Below are 19824 nucleotides of genomic sequence, written 5' to 3'. Positions count from 1 at the left end.
GAATGCAACAATGACTTCATAATAACTGCTTAAAATCACAACAAAAGAAGAAAGGACCCTATTTCTCACAAATCCATCTTCTTGTGTTTGTGCATGGAAGGTCATTCCAGTTGTTTAGGACAGGTTTTGTAGGATTCAGTTCAGCACGTCTTCCCTTCCAAATGCGATTGAGGATATATATCTCGGTGTGTGTATAAAACGTAAAAAGTGCCATTTTTGCCTTTATTGGATACACAGTGTAAGGAGATGACAGGAAAGTATAGGGGTATGGGATTGGTAAAGGACCTCGAGACGGAATTCAAACTCAGGTCGCCAGAAGTGTATCTGCACCATGTGTCGGAGCACCGTCCACTACACCAGTGGTTCCCAAATCCAGTCCTCGGGACCCCCCTCCCAGCATGTTTTAGATGTCTCCTTATATGAAACACCTGATTCCACTCATCAGGCTAGGCTGGAAGGCTTGATTTTTTTCCCAAACCAGTTCAGATAGGAGTTTTACTTAAACATGAGCTCAGGGGCAGAAAGAAATTTGATTGGTTCACAAAAATGACCAATGAAAGTCCTCAACCGGAGCCTTCAAGGCAGCTTCTGCAGTGAAGCAGTTCGAGCTCACCGTTGGTCAGGTGAGTAGAGCAGATGGTTAGATAGGAATGTGACTGGTTTTGAATTCAGCTTGTAGTGTTTCGAGCGTTTAAGTTACGTGTTTTCACGTTTTCACGTGTCTGTGGCACGACCTTCATTTTCGTGCCAGATTCACGTGTTGAATACTCATTTTTTTCCTTTTTTCAAACCATTGTTGATTGGGGTTAGATTTGTGGTTTTTTTAATTTTAGACTGTTTTCGCATGAAGTTGGGTCTGGGTTAGAATGGCAGTGGTTTATACGTTTATTTGTCAGAAATTTAAACTGGTTTCACTTGATGTTGGGGTTAGAGTTGGGTTTGGATTAGGATGTCATTTTTTGTAACAAAGTTGTTCTAACCCCAATCTTAAGAGACAATGGTGAGAAAATAGGAAAAACAATTGAGTAACTGGCACGAAAATGAAGGTCATGCCACGGACACATGGAAACACGTAACTTAAACGCTCGAAACATTTCAAGCTGAATTCAAAACCAGTCACATTCCTATCTAACCATCTGCGCTACTCACCTGACCAACGGTGAGCTCGAACTGCTTCACTGCAGAAGCTGCCTTGAAGGATCCGGTTGAGGAATTTCATTGGTCATTTTTGTGAACCAATCAAATTTCTTTCTGCCCCTGAGCTCATGTTTAAGTAAAACTCCTATCTTAACTGGTTTGGGAAAAAAAATCACGCGGCTGGAAGGAGCCTGATAAGTGGAATCAGGTGTTTCATATAAGGAGACATCTAAAACATGCTGGGAGGGGGGTCCCGAGGACTGGATTTGGGAACCACTGCACTACACCATCAGCTCTGACGCATCCAGTTTTCTTGACGTTCTTAGAACGTTTTTGTATTGTCTGAACGTTAGAGGAATGTTACATTTTACCATTTTTAAATGTTATGACAAAGTCATGTTTTAATGTTCACACAATGTTTAAAACAACAACTGTTTATTATATTGACTTGTTTGACTGTTATGTAAATGATAGAGAAACATTGCATTTATTTTTTTTATAAAACATTATTTCTGAATGTTCAGTAAATATATTGCTGTAGAAAACACAATTCACTTATTAGGTTTAGATGTTGATGTTTTGTTTAATTTTAAGTCACCGTTATTGTGATTAGTGTTTGTTTTAGTTGGACTCTTGACACTTGACTTTTTGTTTGCTAGTTTTTTCCTTGGTTGTGTTAACTCTGTGTTAATACACCACATTTGTTATGAACATGTAAAGTTAATAGTGTCATTCTGTGGCAGTTGGTACATAATGGTAAATATTGTCACCTTTTTATGTGTACTAATCAAAAGTTTATTTTCTGTCAGTAATGTATATGAGATCCAGCACTTTCACAGCAGTTAAGATTCATACTTGGATTCTCAATGTTTGTGAATCCCAAATATACAGCGAATATTTTTTGTCCAAAGTTTCTAAAACTCCATAATGACAAACTGCTGTGAAAGTGCTGGATCTCATTTACATTATTGACAGAAAATAAACTTTTGATTAGCAAACTAATTAGGTGATTAACGTTTTTGGGAACTTTCAGGGAATGTTCTTATAACTTTTTTTCTGTTAGCCAGGTCACATCCTGATAGCAATTACTATGTTAAGTTGTTTAAATGAATTTGTAGAAATTTACGTCATCTGTAAAAGGCGTAGGACCAAAACATTTTCAACCAATCATAGATCTCGGTCCGAACGGACTTGCCTTACAAAAAACAATACTGGTAAGCTTCTTTAGACAAAACAATGGCACTGATGTTAAGATGTGTCAGTGCAAGATGTTTTTTAATTAAAGCAGCTCAAACATGCATTTAAGTCTGGGATAAGTGTTCTTGTAATATTCCTGTATGCCTGTGGTTCCCTTTCAATACGGTTCACTTCGCATTGCGTCAGTTTGCTGACGCTATGTGGGGAAACTCCTGTTTACTCCGTGATTGAAGTAAATTCTCCGTGATTTGTAAAAATTACAGACCAATGGTGTTGAAACCTGCGATAGGGCGGGGCTTATGCTCTATATAACGTGGATTAGAATGCCATTTCGCTTACCTTATTTCTCCTTCAGTGCAATTCTCTTGCTGCTCCTAGAGAAGCCCTACTTTGCTGTCGAATTAAGCCCTGCAGCAGATTCCATGCCTTGCATCTTCCCCTGCCTGCTTTCCGGCAGATAAGAAAGAGCGAATTTCCAGAGAGAATTTCCCCTAAAAGAGCATTTCAAAATGTCGCTTCGGCATTTAGGCTCGCCATGGAGGACTGTCATTTGGAGTGCGTCACCTGCCTGGGTCCTGCTCACGCTGAGTCCGCGCTCGACGGAGCGTGCTGCACCCACTGCGAGCTCCTTCCCCTCGCTGTGCTGCGTGCCAGTATTACCACCTTTAAAATGTTTTCCCGTGCTCCCCCGCCCAAAAAGCAGCGGAGACGTGAACCGGAAGAGCAGCCCGAGATGAGTACATGCCGGATCTTCCCCTGCGTGCTCTGTCTCCAGGAAGACCAGCTCCCCCTGCCGAGCGCCAGTGGCATGGTCTTCTTTGGCGTTGAGGATGCTCTCAATTTGTCGTCCTCGGAGGAACTGGAGGATTGGGCGGCTTTGGATAAGGATGCCGCTGCTGCAGAAGAGCCCAGCGAGACACGCCCCCAGCCTGACTCTGAGCTTTTGCGGATCCTCACTGGTCTCACAATTGGAAAACATGACCTCGTCATTAAATTCCTAAAAGGCGCCCGTCGGCTCAACCCGCCACGACCGCACACGGTCCCGCCTAGGGATCTATTGGTCCTTAAAGCTTTTACGGGGTCCGCCCTTCGAGTTGCTCGAACAGGCGGACTTATGAGCCCTCTGGTTTAAAATCGTTCTCCTTCTGGCTATACCATCGGTTATACAAGTAGGCGGTTTACATTCTTTCTCCGTCTATCCATCTTGTCTCAAATTCGGTCCTAACGATAGGAAAGCAATCCTTAGACCAAGAGCGGGTTACTGTACATTCCTTAAGTTTTATTTACGCCATTCAGGCTTCAGGTGGTCTTTTTACTCGCTTTCCCACCGGCGGACTGCAAACAGCCTCCTAACTCTATCTGTCCTGTAAGAGCGCTAAGAATTTAAACAAACCGCTCCACCACTTTTCGTAAGTCAGAACAGCTGTTTGTGAGCTTCGCAGATCACTCTATGGGCATCAGTTACTAAACAGCAACTATCTAAATGGATCGTCGAGGCTATCTCTTTGGCGTATGCCTCCCTGATTGAACAATGTCCACTTGGTGTCAGAGCGCACTCTACATGGAGTATGGCTGCATCTTGGTCTACAGCAGGGGTGCCCAACCCTGTTCCTGGAGGGCTACCGTCCTGCAGATTTTAGCTCCAACCCCAATCAAACACAGCTGAAGCAGCTAATCAAGGTGTTCAGGGTTGCTTGATAATTACAGACAGGTGTGTTGGAGCTGGGTTGGAACTGAAGTCTGCAGGACGGTAGCCCTCCAGGAGCAGGGTTGGGCACCCCTGGTCTACAGGGATTTCTATCTTTGACATTTGCAACGCGGCTGGCTGGTCATCGCCATCTACGTTTGTCAGATTTTACAGCTTAGACGTCCCTTCCCTACAAGCGCAGGTTTTGTCTGCTTAAACTCACACACACGCATCATGGTGCACTCATTGATTTCACCTGTATGCCCGCTGTTTTATTAATGTATGTGCCACGGTGCATTCGGTTAGCTTACTCTCATACTCTCTATTGAATTACACTGCATGGCGCATTTAGTTAACTTGCCGTCTTACCTTCACTTACACGGAAACACATGCGGCACGCTATCGCGGGTTCGAACACCATTGGTCAGACGTTAACCAATAGGCTTCAGTCACGGAGTAAACAGAAGTTCCCCCCATAGCGTCAGCAAACTGACGCAATGCTTGTTCCCATTATTTCAGGGAACCATGGTTACGTGAGTAACCGAAACGTTCTTTATGCCTGCACACTGTTTGTCTCCTTTATTTAACACACTGATTCAATCTCATTTGTTGTTGTTGTTTTTTTTTTTTGCAGAAATTTATGAAGCGTGAGTGTGATAAAGAAGACAAACTGAAGGCTGGGTGCTGTGGATGATCAGGACCATCAGTTAACTCTGAAAGTACAAACTTCCCTTTTCCATAAGCCACAATACACTTCTCTTTATATCATTGCTAAAACTGCTGAGATAAACTTAAAACAAAGTGTAATGATTCTTTGGAATTTTGAGTAAGGTTACTTTGAGATATTTTATTTCAAAAAGCCCATCTGCAAGTTACACAAACTTATTCTCACTCAATAGATTAATAATTCATTTGATATATAAACAGGGTGAGGGCAGATGTGCAGATGGCTGATCTGAACCTGAGTTAGTAAACTTCACAGACATCCCAACATGAAAATCATTTTTAACTAACAAAAGGATGTTTAAAACAATACTGAGTTTATCCAGTTGTTGCACTTGTTGATCTTTGAAACAGTCTGCTTTACATGATTACACCACTGTGATGGTGGTGTATTGTTATCAACTGTAAACAGTACAATTTTTAAGTATAATCAAATTAAATGTATAAGTCATTTGAACTTACTATTTTAAATGTTTGCAATTTTTAAATAATATGCACTATCCAACCATGAAACCACCATTTGGTGCAAGAGAGAGAGAGAGAGAGAGAGAGAGAGAGAGAGAGAGAGAGAGAGAGAGAGAGAGAGAGAGAGAGAGAGAGAGAGAGAGAGAGAGAGAGAGAGAGAGAGAGAGAGAGAGAGAGAGAGAGAGAACAATTGACAGCACAATTTAGAGTTTTGATTTGGTGATAATGGTGGATAAATGTCCTCTTTGATGGAAGTCAAGAGTTGAGGTGTTTATCAGTTTGTTTGTCTACATCTGGAAAATAATTACATTTCCATCTAGTTCCCAAACAATTTTACACTATTAATTTTACTCTAAAGTAGATACATGTAATCAAAATAAAGTGATACAGTTAATAAGCTGCCACAGTTTTAAAAGAAACATAAATCAGAAACTTAAGTGAATGCAACAACGACTTCATAATAACTGCTTAAAATCACAACAAAAGAAGAAAGGACCCTATTTCTCACAAATCCATCTTCTTTTGTTTGTGCATGGAATGTCATTCCAGTTTTTTAGGACAGTTTTTTTAGGATTCAGTTCAACACAGTCTTCACTTCCAGAGTAATCATTTGGCTCGTTTTCAGCCCAAAACCTAAACAGTGTGTATGGGATAAACAGATCAGAATTACAGAACCATTACTGCATTGCAAAGTAAATATGCATGTACACAGTGACTGTTTTCTTACCCTTTATTCAGTGTTGTATTATCCACCCATTTCATCTTTCCTTCCTCTGCTATGTCAGACAAACCAATCCATACTACGCCTGTGGCGATTGAAGATATGTATCTCTGTGTGTGTAAAACAAATAATACTGTATGGATAATTTTTGTCATTCTGTAATACACTAATACTCACTCACATAAACTCTACCTGCTTCTCTCCAGTGTTGATAATGATCAGATCTCCACCACAATCCCTGCAGAACTGCCTGCTATCAGACCAACTCTTCTCCTCAGTGGATATGTACACTGAAAAAAATGAAACTTTGGATCAACGTAAAAAAAATGCTGTATATAGATCAACTTAAAAAAATTGCTGTAATTTGTTACAGCTACATTTATTCGTTTTTCCGAAACTATATTTTTGATTTGGTTAAAACTTTTTTAATTTAATATCAATCAAAATAGTTCTTCAGCCCAAGATAAACAAATTACATTGAAACAAAGTTAAAATATTGTTTTTCATGGAGACCAAATCATTATTTTTACTTTTTGAAATTAAACTATCTCTAATTTCTTATAGACTGGCTCTTTTTCTGGAAAAAGTAATAATAAAATGATGAAGAAAGTCATTATATTAAATGCAATAGATAAATGAACACTGCCGTGTGTAAACATGAATCCATCTTACACTTTTAAAAAGTGTAAAAAGCAGCAATCTATCACTTTTGCGTCTCTATCAGCATCTCTGTTTGAAAACTAAAATTACAATTTTTTACAAAACTTGCTTGCAGAGTTACATGGATGAAGAATGGCTGTAAATCTGGTTAATAAAGTTAGTCACCACTGTGTCGATTAGTGTTTCCTGTAGTTGGGCACTTGGGTCTTGAAGTTTGGCATTGTCTTCTGTTATTTATGACAGTGTGTTTCTAAAGCACATTTGTTAGAGCAGAAGATTATGTAATAGATTAAGTCTGAAACTGTTGATATGCTGGTGGTTAATTATTGTGATTCAATAATCTCAAACAAAAAAAGTCCCTGAATTTAAGTTATTTTATGTTCTGTCAATCCTGTTATGCTTCTGTACTGTAACCATAATCCATAAAGCCTGAAGAGTTGTTTTATTCACATAAATCTAATCTGTGGTTTTCTGCTGACACACTGAGACTTCAACAATCAGACTATGAAACCCCACAATGGTGCACAGCAAAATCACCAGTGTTAAATCAACACTGCTGGTGTTTATATGGGGACCACCAGGTCTAGTGTCACTCATATAAACACCAGCAATGTTAATTTAACACTGGTGATTTTGCTGTGTGACAATCAACAACAAAGCATCATCTCGCAATGAATGCTGGGTACCAGGATTGTAGAAAACTCATTTATTACTCCCATCATGCATTGTGCCATGATAAAATTGTGCAACTTTCTTACCATTTACTGTCACCATTGTGGAGATTTGTATCGGAAGTGTTGATGTCTTTCTGATGCAAAAAAAAAAAAAAAAACTAAAGCGTTGCAACAGTCTTTTTCAAAACTGTGTCATTATAATGGAACATGATTTTTTTATACTTTATCTCTTTAATGTTATTTTACAATTTCACGTTTTAATTTTAGGCAGCCTTATATGTCATGATATATTTCCCTTTACATCAAACAATGAACAAGTAGGGTTAATAAAACTCTGTTATAATTGCTAAAAGAGGAGAGTTAGTTCAACGAAAGGCAAAGAACAAATGCCTAACTAAAGGAAAAACTAATCACAATAATGGTGACTTCAAATTAATCTAAAACAAATGCAAACTGGAGATTTAATGTAATAATTTTTTGTTAAATATCCATTTGACTTGTGATTACATCACATCAGAAAGAAGATTTGTTTACTAAATCACGTGTGTGGATGCTGGAATAGTTGAACACTTGTATCTTGTTCTGAAAGCAGTTGTTTAGAAGTTAAACATCATCCATGTTTAGAAAAGAACTCTGGAAGCAAGTTGTAATGTTAGTAAAAAAGTAAAAATAATGATTTGGTCTCCATGAAAAACGTCTCGGTTACGTATGTAACCCTCGTTCCCTGAAAGAAGGGAACGGAGACGTCACGTCGTGACCGACGAATTGGGAATCCCTACCAAAACGCCACTGCAGCTGAACCCTTCCAGTGTCTATAAAAGCCCTCCGCCCTCCACATAAGGGGCGGAACCTAAGGCGAAATGCAGAAGGCCGGTCACTACCTGTTCCCTAACCCACGATAGTGAACCAGCGAACTGGGGAAGCGTCTAAACTGAGCGGAGCTAGAACACTGCGGAAGCCACCCCCTAAGGTTAAATGGATGACATAAAAATATGAAACAACCGACAGGTTGCTCATAAGAAGTCTCTGAACAATACATGGTATGCAGAGAGATGCAGAGCAGGCTCTGCTAAGGAAAAACGTGGAGGATTAAAACCCCACGGACTATACACACAAATGAACCCCAAGTAGGGGACAAATGTGGACGCCTAGCCTACACAGGTTTACAGAGAATAAATCAGTGATAGGCTGACAGCGGATGCTCTGCAACATTGGCTATCAGGGCGGTGGAGGAGAGCCAAAAACTGTTTTTGTGACATTTTTGCCTAGACGGCCTTCCATAATGGTGCAAATGTGCAGCACCAAAATAGAGGCTCCAAGCCGACACACGAGCCGACCCTCTGTGTTCTTAACTGGTTAACAGAAAGAACCCGCGAGGATCCCGGCTCGACACGAACACTATAGAATCTTGTGAACGTATTAGGTGTCGCCCAGCCTGCAGCTCTACAAATATCCGTTAGCGAGGAACCGCGAGCCAGTGCCCAAGATGATGCCACACTGCGTGTAGAGTGGGCACGTAAATTAAATGGACAAGGCACGTCTTGCTTCTGATATGCAAAGGCTATAGTATCCACAATCCAATGGGACATCCTCTGCTTGGTGACAGCTTTCCCTTTCTGCTGACCACCGAAACAGACAAAGAGCTGGTCTGAGGTCCTAAAGCTTTGCGTCCTGTCTATATACACACGTAGTGCACGAACAGGGCACAACAAAGCCATGGCTGGGTCTGCCTCCTCCAAAGTCAGCGCTTGCAGATTCACCACCTGATCTCTGAAAGGAGTGGTGGGAACTTTGGGCACGAAGCCGGGCCGGGGTCTCAGTGTTACGCTGGATGCAGCTGGCCTGAACTGAAGGCACGAATCATCGACCGAAAATGCATGAATATCTCCTATCCTCTTAACAGAAGCCAAAGCAAGGAGAGTTAAAGTCTTCATAGTAAGAAATTTAACACTCACACTATGCAGAGGCTCAAATGGGGCTTCCTGGAGTGATTTCAGCACCAAGGACAGGTCCAAAGGAGGAATAGAGGGAGGATGCGAAGGATTCAGTCTTCAAGCACCTCTGAGAACTTTAATGACCAGGTCGTGCTGACCCACTGTCTTACCGTTTACGGGTGAATGGTGAGCTGATATCGCAGCAATATCGACCTTAATAGTGGATGGTGACAGCCTATTCTTCAAACGACGCTGGAGATACAAAAGCACAACACCAGTCGGGCATTCTCGGGGGTTCTCACTTTGGGAACAACACCAGTCGACAAACAGGCTCCATTTAAGCGCGTAAGCCTGCCTCATAGACGGCGCTCGCGCTGAAGCAATAGTGTTATATACCTCTTGCCGTAAATCACTCAAATCCTCTGTGCCCCGTCCAGAGACCACACATGGAGGTTCCACAGGTCGGGGCGCGGGTGCCATAATGTGCCCTCTTGATGAAAAAGAAGGTCCTTCCTCAGGGGAATCTTCCAAGGAGGGGCTGTCGCGAGGAGAGAGAGTTCTGGAAACCAACTCCTGGTTGTCCAATAAGGTGCCTCCAACAGCACGCTCTCCTCGTCCTCCCGGATCTTGCATAGGGTTTGCACAATGAGGCTCACCGGAGGGAACGCGTATTTGCGCATGTTTCGCGGCCAGCTGTGTGCCAATGCATCCACGCCGAGCGAGTCGTCGGCTAGTGAATAGAAAAGGCGACAATGGGCCATCTCTGGGGAAGCAAACAGATCTATCTGCGCTTTGCCGAAACGTCTCCAAATCTGCTGAACCGCTATGGGGTGGAGTCGCCATTCGCCGGGACGCGCAGGCCGAGAGAGTGCATCCGCCTCTACATTGAGCGTGCCCGGAATGTAAATGTTACGAAAAGACCTCAAATTCTTCTGACTCCAAGTGAGGAGGTGACGGGCGAGATGCGACAGGTGACGCGAGCGTAAACCGCCTTGACGATTGATGTACGCAACGGTCGCAGTATTGTCTGTGCAAACTAATACATCTTTGCCCCATAACTCGTTGCTGAAACGGACGAGCGCAAGATATACAGCCACATTTCTCGGCAATTTATGTGCCAATGCAGCTGGGGTGCCGTCCAGACCCCCGAAGCCGCAAGCCCATCGTACGTGGCCCCCCACCCCGTGTCCGAAGCATCTGTGCATACTATTGCATGCCTGGAGACCTGTCTCAGAGGCACACCGGCTCGAAGAAACGCACGGTATGACCACGGAGGGAAAGTGCGACGACACGCAGGTGTAATGACAACACGGTGAATGCCGCGCAGCCACGCTCTCCTCGGGACTCGGTCGTGAAGCCAATGCTGAAGCGGTCGCATATGCAGCAGCCTGAGTGCTGTGACACCACTCGGGCTGCTGCCATATGCCCCAGGAGCTTCTGAAATAGTTTCAGCGGGACCGCGCTCTTGCTCTTGAATGTATTCAGGCAAGTCAGAATCGACTGTACACGCGCTTCTGTTAAACGAGCTGTCAAATCGACCGAGTCCAGTTCCATCCCGAGAAAAGAGATTCTCTGCACGGGGCAAAGCTTGCTATTTTCCCAGTTGACCCGAAGACCCAAACAAGCGAGGTGTTCTAGAGTTAAATCCCTGTGATCGCACAGCGTCTGACGTGTTTGAGCTATTATGAACCAATCGTCTAAATACGCGAGAATGCGCACACCTTTCTCTCTCAGGGGTTTTAAAGCCCCCTCCACTACTTTGGTGAATACACGGGGCGACAGAGAGAGCCCGAATGGGAGGACTTTGTACTGGAACGCAAAGCGGAGAAACGGCCTGTGCCGGGGGAGAATCGATACGTGGAAGTACGCGTCCTTCAGGTCGATAGATGCAAACCAATCGTTTGGACGAATGCATGGAAATATGCGCTTGGGCGTCAGCATCTTGAACGGCATTCTGTGAAGTGCACGGTTCAGCGAACGCAGGTCCAGGATCGGTCGCAAGCCGCCCCTTTTCTTGGGTACAATAAAGTAAGGGCTGTAAAACCCTGACCTCATCTCAGCTGGAGGGACCGGCTCGATCGCGTCCTTCGCCAATAGGACAGCGATCTCCACACGGAGGACGTGCGCATCAGCAGCTCTCACCACAGTGAAACGAACGCCGGAGAATTTGGGGGGACGCCGGGCAAATTGGATCGCATAGCCGAGACGAATCGTGCGTAAAAGCCAACGCGACGGGCTGGGAAGCTGTTCCCACGGCCCCAGACACCGTGCGAGAGGGACTAAAGGCACGATCGGTGTAACCGCGGCGGGCGCAACGGAGGAGATCGCCGGTGTGTGCGTATTGGCGGCACCGACAGCAGTGTTGTGTATGGTAACACTCACCTGAGTCCGCTGCTGGGTGGGTGAGTAAGAGAGGCTCTGTTGAAGACACCTCACACCACTCGATGCACCCTTTGGTGAAGGAGGAGGAAGACGATGGGTTATGAGCCCATGATTGTCTCCTACTCCCTGAGAGATTGGAGTGCGCGGTGGGGTTATAACCCCGTGCGTTGCTCTCGTACTCCTCTGATGAGTCAGAGAACGATGGGGGGTTATGAGCCCGCTCGTGTCTCCGGCGCTTATCTGAAGACCAAGAGATGAAAGTGGAATTCGCTCTTTCTGTGATTGTGTGGGTGCCGACTGAAAAGTCGGCGGAACAGAAAAAAGAAACAAAGGATTCCCCAACTGGCCCTCCTCCGGTGGGGGAGTGGTGCCTTCACCCTCTACTGAAGAGCGATCTCCTCCATCTCTAGGTCGCCCGTCTCAGGGCCGCTTCAACTTCCTTTTTCTACCCTTTGAAGCGGGCTGAGCGGACTGCTGACGACCGGTTCCTCGCTTCTTAGAAGAGCCCTCGGCGAGGAGCAGGCTGAGGTGCCGACGTGGACGTGGCATGATCTGAGCGATGGCCTCAGTCTGCTTCTTGGCCGCGGAGAATTGGTGGGCAAACTCCTCGACCGTCTCGCCGAACAGGCCAGCCTGGGAAACCGGAGCATTCAGGAGCCGGGTTTTATTAGCATCCTTCATGTCCACCAGGCACAGCCAGATATGGTGTTCCTTGACCACCAGGGTGGACATCGCACGACTGACGGCACGAAGCACCAGGTCAGTAGCCGCTCGGAGAACTCCGCCAAATCATGACCCCCGCGTGCAGGTCCCTCAGAGCCTTAGCCTGGTGAACCTGCAGCAATGCCATGGCATGCAGGGCTGAAGCTGCCTCCCCACAGGCTTTGTAAGCAGTGCCGGTTAGAGCGGACAAAGGCTTACAGGCCCGTGAGGGGAGAGTAGGCTGGTCCCGCCAGGAGGAAGCGACACCGACCGGACACAACTGCATCGCGACCGGCCGCTCCACTGACGGGATACCAGTGTACCCCCTGGCATCTCCACCCTCGAGGGAGGTGAGAGGTGAAGGCTGAAACGGCCGGTTCCGGGAGGAAAACGGGGTTTTCCACGACCGCGTCAGCTCTTCATGCACCTCGGGGAAGAAAGGCACTGGGGGCGAGGACTGAGAAGCCCTGGCACCCCCGAAGTACCAATCGTCGAGGCGGGACGGTTCGGGTGGGGGAGGTTCAGTCCACTCCAAGCCGACCGCTGCCCGAGCGAGCATGGCTGCCGTCTCGGGGTCGAATGCAGGTCCCGCAACCTTTCCCGAAGGAGGGAGCAGGTCTGGATCGGCGTCCGAGGTTGACAGCCCCCCCCCTCCGATGCTACAGTGGACAAAGTCTCCGGTGGAGGCTCAACAGAGCGCGAGGACACCGTAGAACACGGGCCGCTCGTCTCCATCGGGACCTCCGCAGGCAATGGATCAGGGCGCTGGGAGCTACTGGACGAACCAGCAGACCGACCCAGCACCGTTATACGGAGATCATCCTTCGCAAGCCTAGTAACTGCGCTCCTAGCAGTACTAGGCTTGGAAGGCGGGGGCTGTTCCTGGAGAAACGACACCCGTCTTCGTAAATCCGCCATAGTCATGCCCTCGCAGATGGAGCATGAACTATCACGGAACGTTGCCTCTGCGTGCTGGAGCCCCAGACACGAAAGACAACGCTCGTGGCCATCCCAGGGAGCGATGAACACACCGCATCCAGAAACGGAGCACGGGCGGAATGCCATCTTTAAGAAGACGCACCCGACCGTGAAACGAAAGAGTGGCTGTCTTTAAAAAGACACAAAGCTCAAACGTGCTGCTCTTTTAGAGAAATCACTCTTTGTGCAAGCTGGTGAAACACACAGGGAGAGGCAACGCACTCACTCGAACTCAAATCCTAAATGAAAGAGATAGAGATAGAGAGAGAGAGAGAGAGAGAGAGAGAGAGAAAGGGTGGAGAAAACACTGCGAGCCTCCGCTGAGGTGTCTTTGCCCAACCAACTTCGGCAAGCTGAGATCTTTTTTCTCTACAGCACAGGATCTACACTGCAAAATCCCGGGAGTTAAAGGGGACATATTATGAGATTTTTTTAAAGATGAAAACTAAGTCTAAAATAGGTCTGAGCAAAAGTGTGCCGTTTTGGGTGTGTCATTTAAAATGCAAATGAGCGGATGAAGTGCAAACACTGATCACAATGATGGTGGTTTGTTGCAATTGAAACTCAATTGTGCTGTGAAATATTTTATCTCTCTCTTTCTCTCCATACTAAATGGTTGTGCTGTGGTTGGATAGTGCAGATAAAGGGGGCGGTATTACCTTATTCTGACATCACAATAAGGGCCAAATTACAATGACCTATTTTTCACATGCTTACAGAAAATGGTTTACCAAAACTAAGTTATTGGGTTGATCTTTTTAACATTTTCTAGGTTGATAGAAGCACTGGGGACACAATTATAGCACTTAAACATGGAAAAAGTCAGATTTTCATAATATGTCCCCTTTAAATTAATACTGCTCAGTGTTTATATAGGTCCATCTCTAGAGTGTTACAAAAGTAACACCGGAGAGAGTTAAAATCTGCAATCTGTGACTTTCTCCTCTCTATCACCATCTCTGTTTGAAACCTAAAATTGCATTTTAGATCTTACTTGTAGAGTTATTTTCTTATTTTAGGATTAGATGTTGGCTGTTTCATTTAAAGTCACCATTATTGTGATCAGTGGTTGTTTTAATTGGACTCTTGAGTCTTAGTCTTAGCTTTTCAGCTTTTTTGACTATTATAATTACATGTGTTTAACGCATGTTTGTTGTGGTTGAAGAGGAGACACTAGTGCATTTCTATGGTTGTTAGGATTTACTTTCAAATAACACTTTATTTAAAGGGGACATATTATGAAAATCTGACTTTTTCCATGTTTAACTGCTATAATTGTGTCCCCAGTGCTTCTATCAACCTAGAAAATGTTAAAAAGATCAACCCAGTAACTTAGTTTTGGTAAACCATTTTCTGCAAGCATGTGAAAAATAGGTCATTGTAATTTGGCCCTTATTGTGATGTCAGAATAAGGTAATACCGCCCCCTTTATCTGCACTATCCAACTACAGCACAACCATTTAGTATGGAGAGAAAGAGAAAGATAAAATATTTCACAGCACAATTGAGTTTCAATTGCAACAAACCACCATCATTGTGATCAGTGGTTGCACTTCATCCGCTCATTTGCATTTTAAATGACACACCCAAAACGGCACACTTTTGCTCAGACCTATTTTAGACTTAGTTTTCATCTTTAAAAAAATCTCATAATATGTCCCCTTTAAAAATGATTGCTTACTAGAAGTAATTATGTTTGTTAATAATATGATACTGTAGTATGATATCCAGCTCCCTCATAACAGTTTTTCATTCTGAATCATTTTTAAACACTGACACTTACAGATTAACTGCCATTTAATGTAGACACTTAAACATCAAGAATCAGAGTATGAATCACAATGATGGTGACAATAAAATGAAAAGCTTCATGCTGCAATGCATGCTGGGTATCAACAAATTACAAATCTCATCCAGGACTCCCAGAATGCACTGGGGCATGAATAAATAATGAACTTTTTTACCATTTTCTTTGTCACCATTGTTGAGATTCATACTCTGATTCTTGATGTCTGTGCATCTACATTGTGCAGGGGTTAATGCTTTATGTGCACCCTATCAAAATCCTTCAGAATAACAAACTGCTATGAGAGTTCTGGACCTTAAACTGTAGTATTTCGTTTTTAACAGAAAAAGATGCTTTTGATGAGTGAGGAAAAACTGTATTATTAAATCTGTTCATTTAAATGTTTATATTTGACAGTGTACATTAACTATCAATATCAATTTACACAACAGTTTTTTTCTTTGCTATAACAATATGTTTTAAACACGGTTAAAAAAACTAACAAGCTAACAGTCAAGAGTTAAGAGTCCAGCTAAAACAACCACTGATCACAATAATGGTGACTTTAAATGAAACAGACAACATCTAATCCTAGGATAAGAAAATAACTCTACAAGTAAGATCTAAAATGCAATTTTAGGTTTCAAACAGAGATGGTGATAGAGAGGAGAAAGTCACAGATTGCAGATTTTAACTCTCTTCGGTGTTACTTTTTTCAACACTCTAGAGATGGACCTATATAAACACTGAGCAGTGTTAATTTAACTCCTGGGATTTTGCAGTGTGACAATGTGTTAATACCTACGTATCTTTATGATTCTATAAAAAAATTCTCCATTGTATTCTGTTCGATGAATCAACATAAGATGTTCATAAGATGGCACTTCTGTTTTGGACAAGTTATTAAAACAAACAAAATGCTAAATATTTAGCTAACGTTATGTTATTTAAAGAGTCACAAGCAGTGGGTTTGAGCAGTTGCATTTAATAAAAAATATTTGTTACAATTGTCAAAATTGTCTAAACATTTATTTTTATAACTCATGTGGTTAGGGTGATCAGAAATGAATGAATGAATCAATACCCAGATAGCATGCAAACCATTGAAACAATGTTAAAAACAGTTGATTTGTCAATGTTAACTTAATTGAATCAATATCAGGTTTGCACCCTCCATTAATATTGAAAAAATATTGAGATTTCAACAAATCACCATTATTGTGATCAGTGTTTGCTTTAGTTGGGTCCTTGACTCTTGTTATTCACTAAGTTAAATCTTTCTTTTCTTTTTATTAGTGTTTGTTTGTGTTTATGTAGAAACACATGTGCATTGGAAAAGAAAGATGTGTTTCAACGTTAAGTTGAAACTGATTGCTTTTTGTGAAGAATTCAAGATTATATAAAATTAAGCTGCTTTACATGATTATGTTTTTGACATTAATAATTGTTTTGGTTTGTAAATACACTGTGACAAGACAAATAGAAAAATTGCTGACACATTCATACATCATTAATCATCCTACAAATCTCGATAATGGTGACAATCATCAAACAAATTGATATAAAACAATCAACTGCAATGCATGCTGGGAGTTATAAATTAGTTTGGTAATACGATGATACCCAGCATGCATTGCAGCATGAAGCTTTCTTTTGTTAATCGTCACCATTGATGAGATTCATAGACCGATTCATGATGTCAGAGATAGATTCTGTAGTTTAACTTTTTAAATGTGGTTTTGTAATCCTCAAAATAATAGACCTGACACAGTTTCCAACTAGTACTGTAAAATCATAAGATGTTTTTGCATAACTTTAACAGTATTTCATTAATATAATTTAAGTATATCTACAAGAATTAAACTACTTGATAACATAAAGATCTTTGTTAAAACACTGCTTCAGCAGCCAAAGAAAACTTACCATTAAAACACAAGAGTAAAGGGCCCAACTAAAGCAAACACTGATCACGATAATGGTGATTTGTTGAAATTTCAATATTTTTTCAATATTAATGGAGGGTGCAAACGTGATATTGATTCAATGGTATTAACATTGACAAATCAACTATTTTTAACATGGTTTCAATGGTTGCATGCTATCTGGGATAACTTGCATTTACAAGTTAGTTTGACAGTGTTAGCAGAAAAACAAGACAATTTAAGTGGTTCTGCTTTTATTAAACACAAATTACTGAATGACTGAAAATGCAGCGAACACATTTTGAAAAGTAAACGTTTTTTTTTCCTGATTGCAGCAGGCAAACCACGCGATCCGCCATCTTTTCGTCATCTCTTGCACCGGCTTCCCTTGTTTTTTCCATGAACAAAAGCTGAAAAAACGTATTCCGTAGTTCAGTTTCCTTCCTGAACGATCGCGTGACCTGCTTGATCGAGCAGTACTGACCAAACATATCGAAGTTTATTAAAATCTCGACAGAAAATACAAAAACAACCTCCAACACATGAACTCTAATACAGCGGGATAGGACGCGATCCTGCAAATATGGCGGATTACTCATAATGCAACAACTCGTGACGTCAACTCCACATTCCCTATAGACATGATCTGCACATTGGGCAGACATCTTATATTTGCTGGTTATTTTTAAAAAAATGACAAAAGAATAGAAAAAAACTCCAAACCAATTAATTTCTACATACCTGATTTCTTCATTAGTGCATCATTCAAATTCTTGACTTTGGTCTCTAACTCCAGTTTCTTTTGGCTCATAGAGTTAAATCTCTTCTGTAGTTCTTCTCTCTCTTTTGTCAGTTGACTGTAATTCATCTTCAGGCCGTTCAGAGTTTCATTATATTCTTTAGATATGTCCATGTAGCTCATCTTCAGGTCTTTCTCTGATGTGAGATGGATATACTGCACTATAAGGGCGGCCACCAGAAGAACACATATGAGCCCAAGTAACACCGTGATCGGCACAAACCATCTGCTTCTTCCTGTTAAAGAGGACAAAAACAAAGACAAAATGACACACTTTAAATTATGAGAAGTAAAGTTTTAAATCAAGTAAATTGCTAAATTGTCTTGCACAAGAATAGAGAAAAGATCAAAGTATTTGCAGTAACTTTTCGTCAAATTTGAGTGACATGCAACACCAGTTCAACCCTCCCTCTTACCTCGGTTCTGACTCGATGTTCGAGGTTCAGATTTGCTCCTGTTAGCATTTCTATGTTGAATATTTTCATAAAAGTCTTCTAATGCCATTATTTGCTCAGTATGTCCCGAGATGATCTGTGGTTTTCAAAATAATGTGCACTGTGATTATATATAGGGAAGAGTGGGGACAGTTGCAACATGTGGCAGTTGCAACATTGCTTGGTTTTTATACCGCACTTACTAAATCAGACGAAAACAGCCACATGTGCCAATTCCATCCACACAAAACACATTTTAGGGTAAAACAGTATTTTTTTATGATCAGAGTTTTTGTCACACAGCCTGAACAGTTTATACAAGGAATTCTAAAGTAATATAATTTTAATCTGTGTTTTCTCAGTTTCTAACTGGTATAGCTATCATTTGTCTAAGATATTTCTTATGCTAGCATAGGAAGTTTTATCATGGCTGTCAGTGTAGGGGCAGTGTCTCTACACAGTCACTGAGGTATCATAACGTAACAAAACAGTAATATTATGAATTAATAAAGAATCCTTTCAAACAGTCCAGTATCTTCTCCTTTTTTTAAACTAAATAGATTTTTAAAAATCAGATTAGGCCATAATGTAGCCCACTAGTTTTGTATTTTCAGTATGTCACTAGAGAAAAAGCCTGTGACAGATAGGGATGTCCTTCTACCTCTTCTCAGATCAGCAGAAAATATACAAATACATACAGTTCAGTTCTCTCTGTTTTATGAAATTTCAGTCTCTTGATTTTAAATAAAAAAAATTTGTTAAAATGTGGGAATAATTAAATTAAATATTGTTGATTAAAATGTTACTGATGTTACATTTGTAATGTGTTACTTTAACCTGCTGTGCACAAAAAATATGAAGTGCAAGGATTGAGATAAAGACTGATTTTATTACATTTTAATAAATGTTCAAGATGATTTCACAAATATCCGTGAAATAGTCACGCATTATTTTGCTCAGTTTTGCGTGACATTGTCACGTATTTCCACCACATTGCGTGCCCCTGACACAACTTTCTTTTCCGTGACAGTTTCACGTATTGGTTACTCAACTGTTCTTCCTATTTTTAAACAATTGTCGCTTCGGTTTGGGGTTAGATTTGCTGTTTGCACTAGGATGTCACTTAATGTATTGGTTTATAAAAAAAGTCGTATCCTTTTAAACCATCATCACATGACGTTAGGGTTAGAGTGAGGATGTCATTTTATGTAACAGAAAGTTGTTCTAATCCCAAGCGACAATTGTACGATAATTAGGGATGGCTGACGCGAAACAGTTGTTCCGAAGCTTTGCGAGATCCCGAAGCGCAGATGTGTCGAAACACTGATCCGAAGCGTGATTCAAAACAGCCATGTCACGTGACTATGACCAAACGAAGCCACGAAGTGTTTCACTAAGTGTTTCATCAGGTGTGGTCTGCCGAATCAGCGTTTGATTGGCACGGTCGGGAACAGACAACACAATCGCACATCTGTATAAAAGTGAAATAAACGCATATCGACCTTGTGGGTTTTTGTGAGAGGAGTTTTTCAAAGGCTGGAGAAATTATCTGTAAAAAAAGAAGTAGGCTAAGTCCTTCCACACACAGCAGATATTTATATGTGACATGGTGGCTTGATATAT

At 42.1% G+C, this 19824-nt stretch overlaps 1 protein-coding gene across 1 annotated transcript; it reads right to left on the bottom strand.

Moving 5' to 3' along the window:
• Window positions 1–4848: 4848 nt before the first annotated feature.
• LOC135760483 (uncharacterized) lies at window positions 4849–18402 on the bottom strand. Its single transcript, XM_065274478.2, has 5 exons — window positions 18184–18402; window positions 17710–18003; window positions 6123–6220; window positions 5937–6040; window positions 4849–5842 (listed from the first exon to the last, which is right to left on the bottom strand). Exons 1-5 carry the CDS (start codon window positions 18269–18271, stop codon window positions 5707–5709), a joined length of 720 nt encoding a protein of 239 aa, XP_065130550.1. The 5' UTR covers window positions 18272–18402; the 3' UTR covers window positions 4849–5706.
• Window positions 18403–19824: the final 1422 nt, after the last annotated feature.

Source organism: Paramisgurnus dabryanus, chromosome 4 (assembly GCF_030506205.2).
Source record: "Paramisgurnus dabryanus chromosome 4, PD_genome_1.1, whole genome shotgun sequence".
Lineage (NCBI taxonomy): Eukaryota > Metazoa > Chordata > Actinopteri > Cypriniformes > Cobitidae > Paramisgurnus > Paramisgurnus dabryanus.
The sequence above is the reverse complement of the archived record's forward strand: the minus strand, read 5'-3'. Positions and strand labels throughout refer to the sequence as shown.

Excerpts from the sequence above, each read along its gene's own strand:
- LOC135760483 (XM_065274478.2), bottom strand. The coding sequence starts at position 18,271 with ATGGCATTAGAAGACTTTTATGAAAATATTCAACATAGAAATGCTAAC. Across the intron at positions 18,004-18,183 it reads AACATCGAGTCAGAACCGAG|GAAGAAGCAGATGGTTTGTG; the intron begins GTAAGAGGGAGG and ends CCTCTTTAACAG. Across the intron at positions 6,221-17,709 it reads TGCACTAATGAAGAAATCAG|TGTACATATCCACTGAGGAG; the intron begins GTATGTAGAAAT and ends CATTTTTTTCAG.